Source organism: Atheta coriaria, unplaced genomic scaffold (genome assembly GCF_025399875.1).
Source record: "Atheta coriaria isolate IRGN ID8LTWV9N9 unplaced genomic scaffold, Caltech_Dcor_3.1 hic_scaffold_5_pilon, whole genome shotgun sequence".
NCBI classification, from domain to species: Eukaryota; Metazoa; Arthropoda; class Insecta; order Coleoptera; family Staphylinidae; genus Dalotia; species Dalotia coriaria.
Genome location: NW_027045447.1, coordinates 5785025 through 5803942, shown reverse-complemented (window position 1 = coordinate 5803942; position 18918 = coordinate 5785025). Strand labels below are relative to the sequence as shown.

Here is an 18918-nt window from a genome sequence, read left to right as displayed (position 1 = left end):
AATTGAAAACAGCTGTAATCAGATGTTTTCTTCCGAGGCTTAACAAAATAAACATTTTTATACCTAAACATACACATCAACATTCAAACATAAACAAAATAAGTCATAATTGACAAAAATAAACAATTAGCAAAAAATGGCAGCGCATATAGGCATATATGTTTTTTTTTGAAACAACTACATCAACTAAATATAACAACTAGCAAAATTAAATAATAAGATGAATTATTTACTGCTTTTGTTGAAGTTTAAATATCGCGCCGTATAGAGGGGCGTAGAGGGCGCTCAATGAAATTCCGGTAATCGAGCGACATCACAACTTCATCCAATATCTCTCTTTCACACCTCTTTCGTATTGAGGCGCAAAAATGGTGAGTTGTTTTCAGCAGCCAGGCAATCTTCAATCATCCGATGATATCTAATCAACACTTATCGACTGGATTTTCCACACAATAATGGTTATTTATTTTATTCTCCAGAAAGGGAGATTTTTGTGATAATCGCGTATTTTTGCCAATATTTACGTTTGTGGATTTAGGTTCAAGTGTCACCTAGGGCTAATGTGTTTTTTGGTGCTTCTAGGTGAACGTGCCGAAATTGCGACGCACCTTCTGCAAGAAGTGCAAGGTGCACAAGGCTCACAAAGTCACGCAGTACAAGAAATCCAAGGAAAGGCACGCGTCCCAGGGTAGAAGGCGTTACGACCGTAAACAACAAGGTTTTGGTGGTCAGATCAAACCTATTTTCCGTAAAAAGGTAAGCCACGATTAAAAACTACAAAGAATAAACTCATCGGAATGTTGTTAGATTAAAACTAAAAGCTGTAACTTTTTTTGTAGGCTAAAACTACCAAGAAAATTGTGCTTAGGATGGAATGCTCTGACTGCAAGTTCAGGAAACAGATCCCTCTTAAGAGGTGCAAACATTTTGAACTTGGAGGTGACAAGAAGCGCAAGGGACAAATGATTCAGTTCTAAGTTTGTTAAATAGATAAGAACATCTTTGTATTTATAAAAAATAAATGCAAAAACAATAATTTTATTGCGAATTTATTATGAAAAATATGCGTTTGTGTTGATTTATTCTTCTATAACTGCATTTGGATTGCTGAAGCACAAAGAAACAAAGTTGTGAGTTAATTTTTATGTAATACTCATTCCACTAGTTTACAGGGCTTCAAATTGTTGAAATGGCAGATTTATTTTATTGCAGTGCACATAAATTAGAAAACTGGTGCAAAATTTGGCGGATTTGGTTTCATTAAATACACAGTTTGGAAATGTAGTTATGAAGTACTTATTTAACACTTCATAAACATCAACCTAAGCGTTGCGTTTCATGTCAAGGTTGACAGTACCGTGCAACAAAAAATGATACTTTGTTAATTTACTTTCTAATCAATTAATAACTATTCATTTTTAGTTTCTGCGTTAACGGTAATGACTAAATTGAATTGTGCATCAATTTAAGCAGATATAACGTTTAAGCACAAGTTGTAACTTGAAAATTAAGCTTGTAATTTCTTAAAGCTTGGATGAAATTGAACAATTAATAATATATATAAAATGAAAAGGAAAAAAAAACTTTGTTTACTTACTCCAATATTTGTGGATCAACGCCTTCTGCCTTCATTTTCAGTCTGACTGCTTCAGCAGGCACTCCAAATTGCAACATTTTGAAAACTTTCCTAAATCTTGGATCAGCACTGGCTTTCAGCCCATCACTTTGCAACCCATTGTTGTTTTCTTCAGTATTTACATCCTTCTCATCTTTTTGTTCATTTCCTTGCTCTGCATTCACATTTTCACTTTGATTCTGCTCTGTTTCCACTACTACTGCATCAGTTGTAGTTACTTCAACCTCTGGCAAGTCCACATTGACTTGAGCAGGTTTACTACTGACATCATTCAAGTCAGGAATACTTGATAACTTAAAACATTCATTACAATCACAAAATAGCATTCAGAGTAAATCATTTTATTACCTGTGACTCTAAAATCAACAAAGAAGCTTCAACCTTCTGCAGTTTATACTCAAACTGCATCAATCTAGACTCACATGATGACGCAAAATCATTCAGGAATGATACAGTACTCAACAGGAAATGATTGACAAAGGCAATTGTTCTTTTCTGGTGGATTGGTTGTATCTAACAAAATATCAAGAAATACATTAAGTAATCAGTAAGTTATCCACTTTACATAAATTTTGCAGGTATAGTAGATGAAAATAATGCAAAGTAAACAAATTTTGTTTTAGTTATAGATGAAACAAATGAACAAGTTTCAAAACCAACCTAAAAATGTGAATTATCATCGTCAGCAAGATTAACATACCGAATTGAAGTCGACATTAGGCGCAATCTGGGGTATATCATCAACTTCCATGATAACTGAGTAATATATTCGAGTTAAAGGTGTTTTAAAGGCGTTACATTGTAAGAAAATAGTTTTGGTTGTTTATAATCAGCTGGTTTATTACAGATAGTTTCCGTTTCTTCCGATGAGGGCGCCACATGACGGAGTTACAAGTTGTGCATCCGTTAACAAATGGCCGACATAGTTTATTTCAAGTGTTTTAAAACAGACGAAACTGAAATTAACACATTATTAAAACATAACTACTCCAGGAATCAAATGAAAACTCAAGTGAAAGGTGGATGAATAAATGGTAAGCAAGTAAATATAACAATATATTTATAACTTTCAAATAAATCCGACAATAGTTTTTATCTCATGTTATGTGCATGACTATTGAAATTGAAATCACAGTAATCTTCTAATATCGCCAGTTTGCATAAATTTGTTCTCATTGTACCAAAAAAACATCATATAATTATTATTGCTGCGCTTGATTGAACAGCGTATCAAAAGTATGATTCGCCAGCCGACTTAAACTATCAGTGGTCATAGCGATGTTCTCGTTGAGGTTGAGGTTGTTGGAAAGGTTGTCGCTGAGCGCGTTTGTATCGATATTATACTGTGCCAGCTCGGAAGAGTTGATCAGTTGTTGGAGATCGTTCGAATCAATACTCATCGGCGCTTCTAGAACATTCGGGGCGGCCGCTTGCGGTACACACATTTGTGGGGGGCGCATTATTGGTTGCAAAGGTACATTCCATTGATGCTCCGGTGGTAGAAGTTCATTATGTTGTTGTTGTTGTTGTTGCGGGTAGTATGGTATTGGTATATTTGCTCCAGCGACTGGTCCAGGTGGGTAATGATGACCCTGGTGTCCAGGCGAGTGATGATGGAGCGTATGTTGGACTATGACCGAAATATACTGGTGATACATACGGTTGAGCATCTAAAAATATTCACATAAATATTAGCCGAACATGCAATGGAACTTTCGTACTCACCTAAAGGTTCTTCTTTAATATCTAATTGCCTATTGTTAATGGTATTATAAGATTGTCCTAGAAACAAACGAAACTCAATTAGTAAGTTATTCAAGTCGTCAACAAATCTGGGTTAAAGTTAAAGTTAAAATTCAATCAAGCGCAAGCAGAACTAGAAACTAAACAGGAAACAAACTCAAACTTTCAAACTCGCTTTCAAAATCGCAAAAAATCCAACCTTTTTTTTTCCATAAAGCAGGTGGTTGCTGCTGTAGTGAAAAAACAATGGCAATCAACAAAAAAGAAGCTTACAAACGAATGAGTTTATTTCTGTGAATATTACAAATAGAATCTCAATCAATTCGCTTTCCTCTCAGCATTATAACATTTGTAATAATAGATTTTAAAACATTCCGATATTTTCCGTTTTTTTTTTCATAATGAAAACTTCAACTTCAACACAAACTGGATATTAAATCACAACCATATTATAACATATAACTATATCAATCAACTATTTGTAATAACCGCTGCCCACGCTTAATACTTACAAATCTAAGCAAACGCATAATAAATACTCGTGTAAAATACGACAAAAAAAAAACGTCACAGTCAACAATGAAGTACACAAATAAAATTTACAAATACAAGTAACCCAATAAGTAAGTACCATGTAAAAAGACACCATTGTTCCATTATTAGTGGAAGTAGTACAAATACAAGTTGCACTCGTGCAACTTCAATTCAAACATTTAATTTATAATTAGATTATAGCACCATCGAGAAAAGCACTTTGTTGTAAAAGGTTTAAATGACTAGGTAATTCCTTTCAATTTTAATAACAATATAAAAATTCATATCTTTTCAATATTTATCTTATATAGTGCAAAAAGAACTTCACAGATAAAAATCACTATGAAATTATTTATATTGAGGAAAAAAAAAATGCAAAAATTTGCCACCACCCAAGAATTTCATACAAAAAATACAAGAAAATCCATTTGAAATGGCTGAAATTCAAAATGTAACAATAAAACTAAAATGTTTATAAAGTTGCCAAGTTGTTCATTCATAACTTTCAAAAATTTTGTCTTCGCTTGCCAACTTTATAAATATTTCCCATCACCCAACACCGTTGAATTATTTAAGTTTAAAGCTTTTTAACCGTTCGCCCGCATTCGAGAATAAGTGAAACTTTGCAACTTACTAGTAACCTGCTCGCAAGGGTCTTATTAAATTAATGTTCGGTTCCGAATCTAGTTTGTTTCGTTTGCGCTTTAAACCTAGAATCAAACAGTAAACGGTGAACAAAATTTACACAAGAAAACAGATTCTTTCGAGAGAATTGAAAGAAAACCATCAAAATATTCCCCAAAATTTCAAAAAATTAAAATTTAAAGGTTATGTCTTTGCATGCCCACTTGGAAACACTTTACCACCTTCAACCGGCGCATAATACGCAGACATTTCATCAAATTCACTTTGGGTAGCGTGAGGCGCCATTGCTGTATACAATGCGTAATGTTCAGCTTCAGTCAGGTCTAGATTCATGTTAAAATCATCATCTTCATCACCTCTTGCTCCATCGAAACCCAAACTAACATTGCTTTCCCGTTCGATGTTATCGTTATTATTATTAACAATATTGTTGATATTTAAATCATGCACGTCTTGATGTACATCCTTTCGGGACAAATTCAGGTTGTTTAAGTCATTCTGATCATTACTTGAATCTTTTAAGGGAACACGATAACTTAAGTGTGATTTATTCGATGCGTTACTCGGTGTGCGATTGAGACTCACATTGGAGACTTGCAACTTGTTGGAACTTGCAAAAGAACTCACAGATCCACGTTTTGAAAGTGAATGTTGTGAGGAAATGATAGGATCTTGTTTACGTCCGAATAATTTAGAGAAAAATCCACGTTTCTTAGGATTGGGAAGGAGTTGAAGTATTATATGAGGTGGGTTTGGGTGGTAGGGCCTTTACAGGAGCAAGGTCATTCTGTGACCTTGAAAGCATACTCTGTGATCTTGATAATGAGATTGGAGTGGTTGAAGTTGTACAGAGGACATTCACGGCTTCCTGGCTTGATAAGGGAATAGATTCTACAACTGTACCTACTCCTGGATCATCTATATCAGTTTCTATGACTTTTCGGGATCTTTTGGGTGGTAAAGGAGGTAAAACTTCTATGATTTCCTCCTGGGGTTTGGAAACCATTGGTTCTACATCCACCTGAATGATTTGTTGTTGTTTTTGATGCACGTCTATGATTGGTGCATTGGGATTATCAATAACATCCTCGTATTTGTCATTCAGGTCAATGTCAAGTTCAACAAGCTGCATGGGGTTCTTAAACGCCATTTGTAGACTACTATAAGTCTTGGCATCATCAAAGATTCCCTGTTCAAGAAGGGGATCACCCAAAGGTGGTGCAAGTTTAGTTTGGGCATCGATTTCGGCAATTCGCTTCTGGTTCTCGGTGTAGATTTCGTCAAGTTCTACAACTTCACGAATTACATCTTCCTCTGTGCAAATTTCATCATGATTTTGTGGTTGTTCAATGGGTTCGTAATTATGGGTCATTTCTACGTCTACATTTGTATCAGTTACGTCCCGAGTATTAATTGTTATTGTAGCGGGCAGACAACTTCTATAATCTCTACTTTGTCATTTGTGGGAGGTTTTGGCTCAACCGGTGGGGATTTTTGTCGCGGAGACATTTTGGACTTTTTAATCTCGCCGTATTCGGGCTCTGGCGACGCCGGCACGTTGGTTTTCTCAACGCTTGCGACTAGTTTCTCGAGATTCGAGAGTTGTCGCTTGCGGATCGCCTCGGCGTCGTGGGACAGAGCCGAATTGAACAACTCGTACGCGTGCGCCTTCTTGTAGTTACGACGCGTGGACCAAAAAGAGGGCCTACCTGAATCAAGGGGTAACATTTCGAAAGGCAATGCTTCGAGCAATTGCATCCGATGAATTCTTCTCCAGCTGGATGTTCACACGTACAGGTTCGATGATATCCAGGGTTTTGTACCGGGGTGCGCGGAACCATATTGCTGTTTGTTTGTGTACTTGGGAGGGTTGGAAGTCGCCTTTGCCTTCCCACGTGATTTGACCGTCGATTTCTTCGAAAAATCGAATTTCAATATCTTCTTTTGTCACCTAGAATATTATAACCAATAAAATTTAGGTTAATAGATGTTGGCCCAAGGTTATGTTACTTTTCATATGTATGATGTCTTTCTTGCCACCATCGACGATACTACTGCAATCGGACAGAGCAACTATCGTCAAGTCGCACATTGCTTTCTTATCGTAAATTGGATCACTCACAACCGGCGCGAGTGGTACCGAAAATTTATTGTCGCCCTTGGCGGGGTTGGTGATATATACTTGGAAGCATAACCTCACGGCGTTTAGGTCTATCGAAGTTGGTTGATTTTTATGATCAAATCCATCTAAAAATCAAATAAAACAATAAATTAACTTTGTAAAACCAAAATTTTACAAATTTTAAACTTACTATTAAATGGGTCCACTTTATATTTGTGTCGTGCGTCTAAATTATCAGCAATATCTCTCTTTTTTTGACACACTGAATACCCAAATTCGAGAAGGTCATGGACATAGTATCCGGTGGTATTTGCAATGTACAAACTCCACCTTTACATCCTTCACGACCAACAAGATTGTGTGGATGTGGTCGATGGAGTGCGTCCTTTGTAACACAGCTAACCAAGACCACAGCTGGTCCCTATACCCCACAAACTTGTATTGACGGATACGATTTCACTTCGCTGGTGCTGTTTGCTCCCGGTATGGATCCGGCTGATCGGCCTTCGCATTGATAACGAAAACGCAGTGCTTTGGAAGCGGGTTGCTCCACGATGCGCACGAAGGGTTTATTCATTTCGGCGGTGGCGCGGCGTTTGACGCCGGTGTTCAACTGGTCAGAACGTGGTGACTGAGGCGATGGCGATTCTAACTCAGTCGCAATTGCGGCAACTGCGAATAAAATATTTTATTGAGATGCCTTTCCACTGAGTTTTCATTGAGCAAACAAAAATGGTCATTTGAATGGAGGCTTAAACTGCCAACATTCCTGCGATGAAAAATTGGTGTGGAAATTTGTTTACATGTGTTGCGTGCGGAATTTTAATGTTGCTAAGGTGAGTAACATCTTTTAGTTTGTTCCGAGAACTGTCGTAATTTTTGGCAAACGGGTTTACAATTTTCTTATTCGCCATCAATTTTCTTCTACGCGTTATCATTGCCAAGATGTAGGAAAAAATGGAATGTGGTTGGTTTTTCCAAAGTTTAGTTCCATCGGAAATGATTTTTCATTTTATTTGCAGGGATTTTTGGCTCGTTTTTGAAAATAGCGCAAATTCCACCGAGAAAAGTAAAATAATTAGCGAAAATTCTACTTACTGACATCACTCAAAGTGATTTTCTCGTCTTGTTGGATTCCTCCTGCTTCAGGTGAACCTAAACATTAAATAAAATTAATTTCCTGATTTAAAAACCAAAAAAATAATAAATATTAAGTAAGATATTGAAAAATGTTGATCTAAGCTACACTTTGATGATTTAGATTTAGTTTGGTTTAGTTTAAGCTGAAGCGTGAAAATTATAAATCAATAGGAAAACATCAAGGACACGCTGAATGTCATGCGAATCCTTTGATAGTTGCACATTAAAAAAATAAAACAGGCGCCAAAAAGCAGGCAAACAGGTAGTAAGTAATCAAAAAGTTGAGCAGTGCACAAACAGAAGCAATGCGGCGCCACTTTATGCTTATTTTGACATAAAACAGCAGTCAGAATTCTTCGGAAACGAAATTCATAATTCATTTAAAAACAAACATTGCCAAAAATGGTCAAATGTGTCTTGAATTTTTTTATAACAATTTTCGTCGTATATTTCGTCGAAATAGTATGTGAAGTACATTTGTACACAATTGTACACAATTGTTGTGCATTCTGAGATATTATTATGTTTATCTCCCGCTCTCGGATGTAGGTAGAGTAGCAGTAGCAATTATTTTAAATGCACTGAGTTCAAGGCTTTGGGTTTATTCAGTCATGTTCGTTTCGTTCGCTTTATGCTTGATAATTACATTATACAAACACATAGATATATATTGTTGTTTTGCGGTAGGACTTGTGACGTGGTTATAATATGTGTTTAATTTGAATTCGCAGCATACGTTTACGTTTATTAGTTTATATGCTAACTTGTGACTTATATATGCGCTGTTTGTGACGCTTTCACGTAAAACTACCAAAGTCGGTACGCATAAATTTTGAGGTATAAAAGACAGTTTTAATGTTGGAAAATAAAATAGGCTGTTTGTCATAAAAATATATCTGAAAGGTGTAAAATAAGAGATGAAAGTTAGTATTGAGATTTAATCATGATATAGTTATATAATTATAATCTAGATGGCGTTAAAGCTCGGTTTTAGTTTTTCTCATTCATTTAAAGAAAAATTAAGAATTTTATTGATTAATTCAACATATAATTGAGCCAAGAAACAAATAAATAATTAGTTAGGCTATTTTTTTATTATAATTCACACGTACATTGTTATTTTGTGGTAGGACCTGCATTGGTACTGGCCTATAAGTATTTAATTTGAATTCTCCGCATACGTTTTTGATTATTAGTTTAATAATGGTATAAATACTCAAATTGCTTATCAAAAAAGCCACACAGCAACATACTCGAATATAACATATATTATCACAGTAATATGTAGGTATAGGTACAGATTATGTCATGTTAACATTATCGTACTCCGGCTGCGGTTTTAGTTCGTTACGATGACATTGTTTAAGCTATTGCTGATAGCTATCAACATATATTTCGTTTTCGTTGGTATTCGGTGATTTAATTAGACATAAGTGCGCGGGACGTTATCGGTGGAATTTGGATAATTTCTTAAATTGTTTTAAGTTTAGACTGACTTCTGTATTAGTGACAAGGTAATTATGTTGTTGGAAATGAACTTTGATTCGGCTTTGCTTTTATATCGTGTAAAATACAATTTTATTCGTGATATTTGAAAATTATGCTATTTATAACTTAGAATGTTATATTTATATGCATAAATGATTCTAAGTTGCAGTTTTATAAAAATATTCTTTGTTCAGGTGATTGAAACAAGAAAATTAAATAAATTAATGTATGGTGTATTCCATCGTTATCATATTATTGGACAAAATTTAAAAGTTGCAGAATATGTTATTTAAATAGTTGTTTAGATAAAAATTCTTAGATAACAATAGGTATGTATCAATTTTTGGAATTTAGTATTATATTACTTTTTAAAAATTTACAAAAAGCAATATAAATCAAACAATTACTTGAACATCGCGTCATTCTATATAAAAAACAAAAAAAGTTTCGAAGTTGATAATATACCGGCAAAAAAGTGATTCAAGTTATGAAAAATCTTTTTGCATTTTGGTGACTATCGATTAAATAATTTAATAAGAATAAAATCAATCGGACAATAATTATAGATTTTTTGAATAAAAATTGATCTCCTAATCTTAATAACTGATCTAAATTTCATTCAGTCAATAATTATTTTTAAAAAGACATGTATTTTAAGCCATCTTTTGATCTTAAATTCCAATCTAGTGTAAAAAATTCAAATTTTACACTCGTAATTTACACAAAATAATTTAAACCTTGAAATATAACTTTTGCATGAGTATATTTTTTGGCATAAACTCAAATCTAATAGAATTTTATTTCTACTGCAATTGATTTAAATTTTATTCTCAAAATTCACTAAAAATAGTCTTTTTGTTCCAAATTAAATGCGTATTATTCAATTTTCCACTTATTTTAATAATACATAATCCTATGTTATTATGCTTATGCATTGTAATCACATGTTTCAATAAGCCTCAAAATAATTTCCACTGTTGCCTATAATTCCGCTGTGCGCAGTGTTTAATTATAACCAAAATATAATTATTCTAAACGCGGACATTGTATCGTCCCATGTTCAACATGTTTCGCGCTCTGCGCGTTTCGGCAAACGCTGAAAAAGCGTTGTTGATATTAATAGTGAGCAAAGTGTCATCGGCTATATTTAAATGCGAATGTAAATCCGAAGAACTTCGCCACTTGCCGCCCGTAATTGCTCACGCACCACGCAACCCTATAATAGTAAATTAACGCAGCGCACTGACAAGCCCACATTAAATTAAAGAAGCTTCAAACATTTCGCGCTTCGAATAACTCACGTTTTCTTTTCCCATCCACAAGAAACAAACACGGGCGTCACACAAACAGCGGATTATGATTATATAGCACACAATTTAGGTTATGGTTAGGCAAATATCTGCACTTTCCAAAAAGGTTTGGGCGTAGATTAAATTCAAAGTGTGACAAATCGTGAGTTGCAACTATTTGCGAATTGCGAAGAACGGCCGCGATTCGCGATCGAATTTAACTCGCGAGCTGGTGCATAACTGAGCGCAAAAAGACGACGACCACGACATGGTGTGCCTGTGCATTCGTTGTGCGGTGTCCAGCGCGTTGGATGGCTGCCAATAAACCGAAAACAATTTTAGAATAAACTATAAAGCTAACTAACTCGTAACTTGCCTCCTGCACGCCAAACTGGTGTGTTACACTCGGGCGTTCTTCATTTTGATACGTTTTTCTTTGTTTTCGACCACGGGCATTCATTTTATGTGGAACAATACTATTTTAAACAAGTTTACAATCTTTTATCTAATTAGTAAGTATATAAATATAAATATTTGCATAAACCATTTAAATTATGGTTGTATTGCTGAATATGTATGTACCCACGCAGTATACGCTAGACTAAATAAAATCATGATTTCCTGCCGCGCGCGATTAAGTTATAAATATTATAATTGATTGTAAAACGAATCGCAATGCGCATGAACTGCGCGATGGCAAAGTTTTGTATTAGTTTGATTAACTGTGCCATTGACAGGCGGCGGTGGCGTATATTATTTACTAATTTGCATTCATGTTTGATAATATAATCATAAGCATGTGTCACAATATGTATAACAATGCAATTTGTGAATTGAAGTTTTTATTATGACTTAGTTCGTGTAGATTTTAATTAAAAGTACTTTATTAATTAATTTCTGGTTTTTGCTCATTTTATTTGTTTAATTAGTGAATAAGATTATTAATTTTAATTTAAAGATATGAGAAATGCTCATAATGCACTTTAACTCAATCTAGATTCGATTTATGTAACTATAATTATGATTAAATCTCAATATCGACTTTTATCTCTTGTTTTACACCCTTTTTGTTATATTTTTGTGATAAGAACTAGTTTATTTTAATTTCAAAAGTCATAACTATCCCTATACCAAAATTTATCAAAATTAGCTCAATAGTTTTTGCGTAAAAGCGGCACACACAAACAAAAAAGTTCAAACTCGCGTATATACAATTAGTATTAATTTAAAAATGAATGTTGATATTAGTAATAAAATATGATAGTAACAGCTGAATATAAATAAATATAATCTGTCAAAAGAACCGCGAAACTATAACAGTTCCTGTATTTTCTTATGATGATTAACGAGGTGTTGAGAATTTCTGGAAACAGTGATTTATTTTTGTATTTGGCTATAAAACCATCTATTTATTGGGACTTTTAATAGTCTTGAATCTAATAAAATCTTTATACGAAATAAATAGTAGTGATAAATGAAGCTTTATTATTTTATCGTTGTATAATTCATTTTGCAAATAATGAAGCTTTTATTTGCATCCCGTATAAATTCTTATCATTGCTGCAGTTATGAGTAATAGATGTTTCTTATTGCATCAAATTGTTTAAAGTAAAGATATAAAAGGTAATTTATGTGTATATAATAAACACAAGTTGGTTTAACCCATTTCATTGAGGATTAGAATCAAATTTCTAAGAACTCTCACTTTTCCGTGTTTATCACTTTATCAACATGAGATAGAGCAGATACTCGTACTATTACCTAAATAATACTTATGTGTGATTCATTAATATTAAGTATTTGTTTTGTTTTTGTTTGAACGTAAAATCCTATTTAAACTTAAACTTAAAATGTTTAAATTTAAAATTGTCCAAAATTCCCAGCATCAAAATATAACAAGATAAAATAAAATTTATAAATGTTATCAATATCAGAGTGTATTAAATTAGATAAAAAAAAATTATCACAGATGATGACGATGATGCAACAGACAAACAGGTAGACGCAGGCAAATTATCATAAACAATCAATTAAACGCAAAATACGAGTGCAACTGTACTCTGGTATTTAATATATTGATTAATTAATAATAAATTTGTTGTTGTCTGGAAATTTGTCCCCGTTGTTTTAAATATAAGTGTAATTAATGGTTTAAGACCTAGTCTCGTATGTCGATTCAATTAATAAAATTTGCAATTTTAGTTTTAAACAAATGAAAAAATGCTATGCATCAATATGATATAATTCTTTGTATTTTAATAATTATTATGCTATTTGGGGCAAAGGCGAATCCAACAAATCATAAATAACAAAAAATCTGTGCAGCCGTTCTTGAGTTATAAATGCTGTAACTAACCGGACTTTGTTTATACGAGTAATTATAGATTACTTATACAATAAGTTAAAAATGAATAAAAATTAATAAAAATGAACCACAAACCAAACAAATCTCAAAAACTACTGTGTTTTATGCAAGAGTGAAGACAGACACCAAAAACAACACTACAAGTATAAAAATATGACAAATATTTACTCTCACAAAAACATTCTTGCGAATTGACCAACATAACCCCAAAACAATGGACGTAAGTTGTGAGTTTCGAGTTCTCAAATAAATAAGTGCATCAAACCCATGCAAAACAAATCAATTAAACCCAAATACAAAAACTCTCCAAAAAATAAACTCTATTTCATCATAATCAACATAATCAAATCTAAAAATATAATTATTACTTATCTACATGTTGATTATAATGAAACAAAGCTGAAATATTAAAAATAAATGTCTAAATATTCTATTTTAAGATTTGAAGGAATTCTAAGTGCAAAATGTAATCAAATCAAACAATATTTTGAATTGAATTGTACAAATTTGTACAACAATCTCGTGCTAGTACACACCTAGTGAAACCTCGTCCATGATGGTTCTCTCTTGCTAGTCGCGCATTAAACTCGACGTGCGTTAACCTTCAACACAAGAGACACAGGTAATAACAACTCGGTGTCAATTAATTTCTCTATGTTTGAAAAATCATAATCACTCATAATTAGCAACAATATCACGCGTCTAGCTATAATATTCTTAGAATAATAAACTGTAAATAACAAAAAAATGAAAATATGATTTGGTATTAGTAAAAAAATGCATAAAAATAAAGATTAATACACAAAACATTGATGGAAATATTAGTATAACACTTAAACAATTTAAATAGAATAATTATTTACGTGTAAATTTATGTTTGTGTTACCTTTTCTTGCTCTACACTTTAAAAAATCTTGCTGCTGTTGTTGTGATGTGATTTTTTCCGCTTGCTTGATGAAACAAACACGCGACTCACACTCGAATAGTTTAATGTTTAATGTTCAATATAATTATTACGGTAGTGTAGTTGTACAGGTCCACACAGCGGCGAGTCTCTTTGTTGCGCGATGAAATGAAACGTAATAAAACGTCGTCCACGCGAAAAGTGGAATTTGTCGGCGCGCGGGTTTATCGAAAAACGATGTGCGCGTTATCAATCAGCATTAGATTCTCGCACTGAGCAAACACATATTTTCGCAGCGTTGTAACACATTTTTTTCTTATACTAAATTTATTATATTTATTAAATCACACTTAAACTATTCACTTTGTGATTATTATTTATATTAGTTTTAGTATTTGCATTTGTTTTATTAGTTTATTAGTTTTGAGTTGTTTGACGGAGTTTTCTAGAAGTTTAATGTGTTACTGAGGATGTCCCACGATAGAATGTCGACGGTTGCCAGTGAGAAACGCGTTTTATCAAGCGCAGCGCACGATCGCGAGTCGGACGCACACTGATTCACCTGAATCCGCTGTTCGCGGCGCGCTAGCGGAGTGTGGCGATGCGGACGCCGAGAATGCGCGAACGTCGTCGGTGTAGCCTTCACTCCCAGCCGGCGATGTGATTCCAGCGATTACGGAACCGACATCAACGCACAATAATATCTATTGCACATGCGCACATGTGGAATTTTTATATTTTTTCTATATTAACCCAACAAAACTTATGTTAGGTTATGTTTGCAGCCACAACATTAAATTGAATTAGTAAAATACAGGTTTCTGTATTTTTTACGTTTAAAAAGTATCGAAATTTTATGATCAGTCGTGGTTGATTTTTTGTTTTAGCTCCGCTTGGATTTACCTTACGACTATCCACTGTTTCTGTTTGTCTCGTGTTTCGTCTTATTGTCGTTTCGAATTGCGATGCGCTACCAACGTTATTTTAAGCGCGATGATGACCGCACCGCCGATTCTTGGAAGACCTCGTAGTCTACGGTCTATGCGGCGACGCTACTTTAATCCAAGTTAATATTGGAGTGGATATACATAATTATAATCTAAAGTAGCCAAAGCACACAGAATTTCGTACAGCAGCCGCGATATAAAACAAATATTAATATGTATGACTTATCGGTAACTGCTCAACACGCTTATTATTATTATTATTATATAATGCAACAGTCTGACCTATAACTTTTCAGATATAGCTTGTTATCAACAAATGATAATGCAGAATTCTGAAAAATTATAAGCGGGGAATATTTATCTTGGGTTTTCCAAAATTCTGGGAATGCATATTATTATTATTCACATTTTAATTCATTAAAAAAAGAATTAAAAATAGTTACGAAAAATAATTGATTATAACATTGAATAAATATCTTTATTCGTTTTATTAATTAAATAATAAGTTTATTTTTAACTTTAAAACATTTAAATTTAATGTTTTTAATATAAACATGTTTGCATAGCGCTAATGTAATATGTTTTGTGGTTTGTTAATCTTCTGGCATCATTTTTAATTTGTTTTTATATTAACATTAACATTACATATAACAATGCAAGTATTCTGAGATTGTGACGTTCGTGACACTCCTACCGATTCATGCGATTCGCGTAATTCAAGCAAATCAGTGGGCAAACCATATTTTATTCATGGGAGTTCATTTCGCATGCAAATCACAATTATAAAAATCACAATTTGGGGATCACCGGTTTCCTGTAAGCTTTTCACTTAGTGCATTCCGTGAACTTGACATTACATCAGTTAATCATATCTATTTAAAATTATAGTGTATTATATATCAAAACAAGAAAACAATGCTTTATTTCATGAATTTTTATTTACGTATTTTGTTATATTTACATCGTGGTACAAAATATTTACCAAATATTGAATTTTGGCAAAATGTCGATGTAGAAATTTTTGTAAAGCCGTTTTATACTCAAGTACTGTACAAAAATGCCGGAAAATACTTCTTGAAGCCTAAGTATGGATTCAAGTCGCGATGGTATATTCACCTGTTTTGTTTTAATGATTTTGAAGTAACAAGCATTACATCCCCTCAAATTAGCTGAAAAAATCATGTTTAAGTTATAAAATCTGCATTGCAATTTGTAGGGATGTTGGGATCATAATTACAACAATATTTCAAGGTTACCATCGATGTCATGTCGACAAAACGATTTTGAGAGTCATAATTGCTGAAAGTAGAAACATTTCTTGTCGTTTCACAAAGAAGCTGTAACTATATATTAAGGAAATTAATATATAATTTTAAAAGGCAAAACCAACTAAGTACAAATAACTGCTACAAATTTCTGCTATTATACGGGTGTTGTCGTTAAAAGTAACGTTAAAACAAAAGCAGCATTCATGTCAAAATTTAAGGAAAAAATAATTAAAAAGAACAGCTTGTAGCTTCATTTCTATCCATTTTATTTTTCAATTTGCAATTCGATGACTTATTGTTTCTAATTTGAATTATAATTATAATTGTGTATGTAAAGGTAAAAAATCACTTAAAAATTAAATCTTCGCGAACTCAATTTGCAGTTTCACAAGATGCAAGTTGCAAATAATGATAAAATAATTTTAAAAAATCAAAATATCAAAAACCTACTACATATAATCAACTCTGCCATTGATAAAAAGTTTGTTTATAATAATTAATTGCTGTCAGTTCATGGTCTTGATTCACCCCACCCATCCACACGCACATTATCACCTCCATCAAATATCACCCACCGCGTCGACCTCGAATTATACAGTTTATTGCTTACACAAAGTGCATCCGATAATGAGTCTGACGAAAAACAATCGCCTGGGCGCTGGTGATGGCATCTCGCCAGTGCAAGCTCACAAACGCCGCCTCCCGGTTCCATCATCTCGCAAATTGCAACGCGCGGTGTCGCCCCGAACGCCGCCATCAAACAAAAACTCCAGAACGCTTCTCGACACCATGCACCCCGGATTGATTCACCACTCAAACGACGATCGCTATCGATGGCGGAAATCAATTCAGCTGATTATAAAAAGTAATAAGTACTTGCATAACACACAAATCGTTAATCAAATTTAAAAGAATTATTTTTATTTTTGATTGTGTGTGAATATTGTGTTGTCGCGGTTGGTAAATAAACAAGAAATTTGTAACAAATTAAAATATTGTTCAAAAAAATATTTTAATTATTTTGTATTGTTTTAGTCGAAGGAAGTCGTTGGATTGCGAGCGGTCGGCACACCTGGCGTCAAAGGGGGCGGCAAATAGCGAAGAACGGCGACGCGCGGTCGCCGGGCGTCGCGTGTGCCATCAGCTTGTGTTAAATGCGTGGCGCCGGCGGCGGTCCGACCTGGCGACGGCGGCTGAGTCACGCGATCGTTTACAAATAGAGGTTAGTTGACATAATTCTATAGTGCATGAGGTAAAATTTACAGAAACCGTCATTAATATTAGATTAGCATTAGTAGCGCCATCTATATATAACTAGGGGTATTCAATTTGACATTTTTGTTTAACCTTACTTTTTAGTGAAAAGTTGTCATAGTTGACATGGATAAACTTTTTTTTATGACTAAACATGTTTTATTTGTTTGCAAAAATGTAACTTGATATGTTTTAAGTTTTTTCACTTTCAAAACCTGAGCTCAGCCTATCATTGAAATTAAAACATTATCGTGATGACTTTCAACTGTATTTACAAACAGTTTTAAAAGGCATAAATGAATGTTTTACGTTTTAACTTCAAAATTTGTTTTAAAACATTTTCGATAAATTTTCATTTGTTTTTATTAATATTATATTAATAATTATTTTCCTCTTTACTTAAAACAATTTAAAGTAAAACTTTTAATTTTTGTATTTTTGGAAACTAGATGTAGATCATTATCTCCTCGAGTGTCGGAGTGTCATCAATTTGAGTCGGATACACTTGAGCGCGAATATTTTCAGTTTGCGCGCTCGAGCGCTTTCGAGCTTTCCAAGCTGTCGGTGTTTAAAGGCTTCGGGGCTTCACCTCGGCGAGCTAATTTAGTGCTCTTGACTCACCGATTGCTCTTTACTCTTTACTACTTTACTACGCGTCGTTATTTGTCTTTTTCTGCTGCTGCTTGCGTTGACTCGCCTTACCTTGCTTCGGCTTTTGCTCTTTGTATTTTCCGCGCTCGTAAATTGCGGTTGCCGGCTTCATGGTTTTCGCACAGGATTTATCGTCGTTTTAGGTTTTACAGCGAGGCAAGTGTAGATGCTTAAAAACGAAGCAAAATGTGGATAATAAATTGCGGCTTCTGGAGGGAAGTCTATAAGTATAGTGTAGTGTTTATTATGCTCATAAATGGCAAATGATGTGATGATGGAATTATAATTTAGAAGCGATGATTATAACTAGTGATAGTTTTATTATTTAGTAGGTTTTTGCCCGCGACTTGGTTTGCGCAGATTTAATAACTTTTTTGTTTATTAGACTTATTATGTGCCAAATTTATCAAGTTATTCTTAATTTTATTTAAAAATTAAGAAATGCTAATAATGCACAGTAGAGCTATATCCAGATACGAATTATATAACTATAACTATGATTTAATCTCCATAACAAATTTGATCCTTGATTTACACTCTTCCAGTTATAGTTTTGTAAACAAAAGTATCGTATTTCCCTTTTCTTTTAGTCAAAAATATCTTTATACCAAAATTTATGCTTCAGTAGTTTTGTTTAAAAGCGTTAAAATAAACAAACAAACTGCCTTTTGCATTTAAATTATTAATTATTTAAATAATTTGATTAATTTTAAAAATTATTATTTTATAGACAAATCAATTAAATCTACAAGTTGAAGTTCTTCAAAAAATGCGTCAATTTGAGGTTCAACGACGGATTAATACAAATAACGAAAACAAGAAGTTGTTATCTGAGTTGGAAGAAGTTAAGCAAACCAATTCAAACTTACTAAATGTAATTTTAACTTGATTTTTTAGTCGAAAACTATTTCATCTAATACCAACATTTTAAA

General features: G+C 33.4%; 2 protein-coding genes, 1 long non-coding RNA gene and 1 pseudogene across 3 annotated transcripts; 2 read left to right on the top strand and 2 right to left on the bottom strand.

The window, feature by feature from the left end:
- The first annotated feature begins 364 nt into the window (after window positions 1-364).
- On the top strand, window positions 365-1036 carry RpL36A (ribosomal protein L36A). The gene is made up of 3 exons (XM_065302065.1): window positions 365-371; window positions 583-756; window positions 840-1036. Exons 1-3 carry the CDS (start codon window positions 369-371, stop codon window positions 975-977), a joined length of 315 nt encoding a protein of 104 aa, XP_065158137.1. The 5' UTR covers window positions 365-368; the 3' UTR covers window positions 978-1036.
- Window positions 979-2517, bottom strand: CCDC53 (Coiled-coil domain containing 53). Its single transcript, XM_065302064.1, has 4 exons — window positions 2337-2517; window positions 1985-2149; window positions 1598-1929; window positions 979-1107 (listed from the first exon to the last, which is right to left on the bottom strand). Exons 1-4 carry the CDS (start codon window positions 2385-2387, stop codon window positions 1080-1082), a joined length of 576 nt encoding a protein of 191 aa, XP_065158136.1. The 5' UTR covers window positions 2388-2517; the 3' UTR covers window positions 979-1079.
- A 2049-nt stretch (window positions 2518-4566) lies between these two features.
- On the bottom strand, window positions 4567-14542 carry LOC135792101 (embryonic polarity protein dorsal-like; annotated as a pseudogene).
- Window positions 14543-16876: 2334 nt separating this feature from the next.
- LOC135791619 (uncharacterized) lies at window positions 16877-18854 on the top strand. Its single transcript, XR_010548090.1, has 3 exons — window positions 16877-16946; window positions 17117-17303; window positions 18717-18854. It is a non-coding gene; the product is annotated as an uncharacterized lncRNA (long non-coding RNA).
- The last annotated feature ends 64 nt before the right edge of the window (window positions 18855-18918 follow it).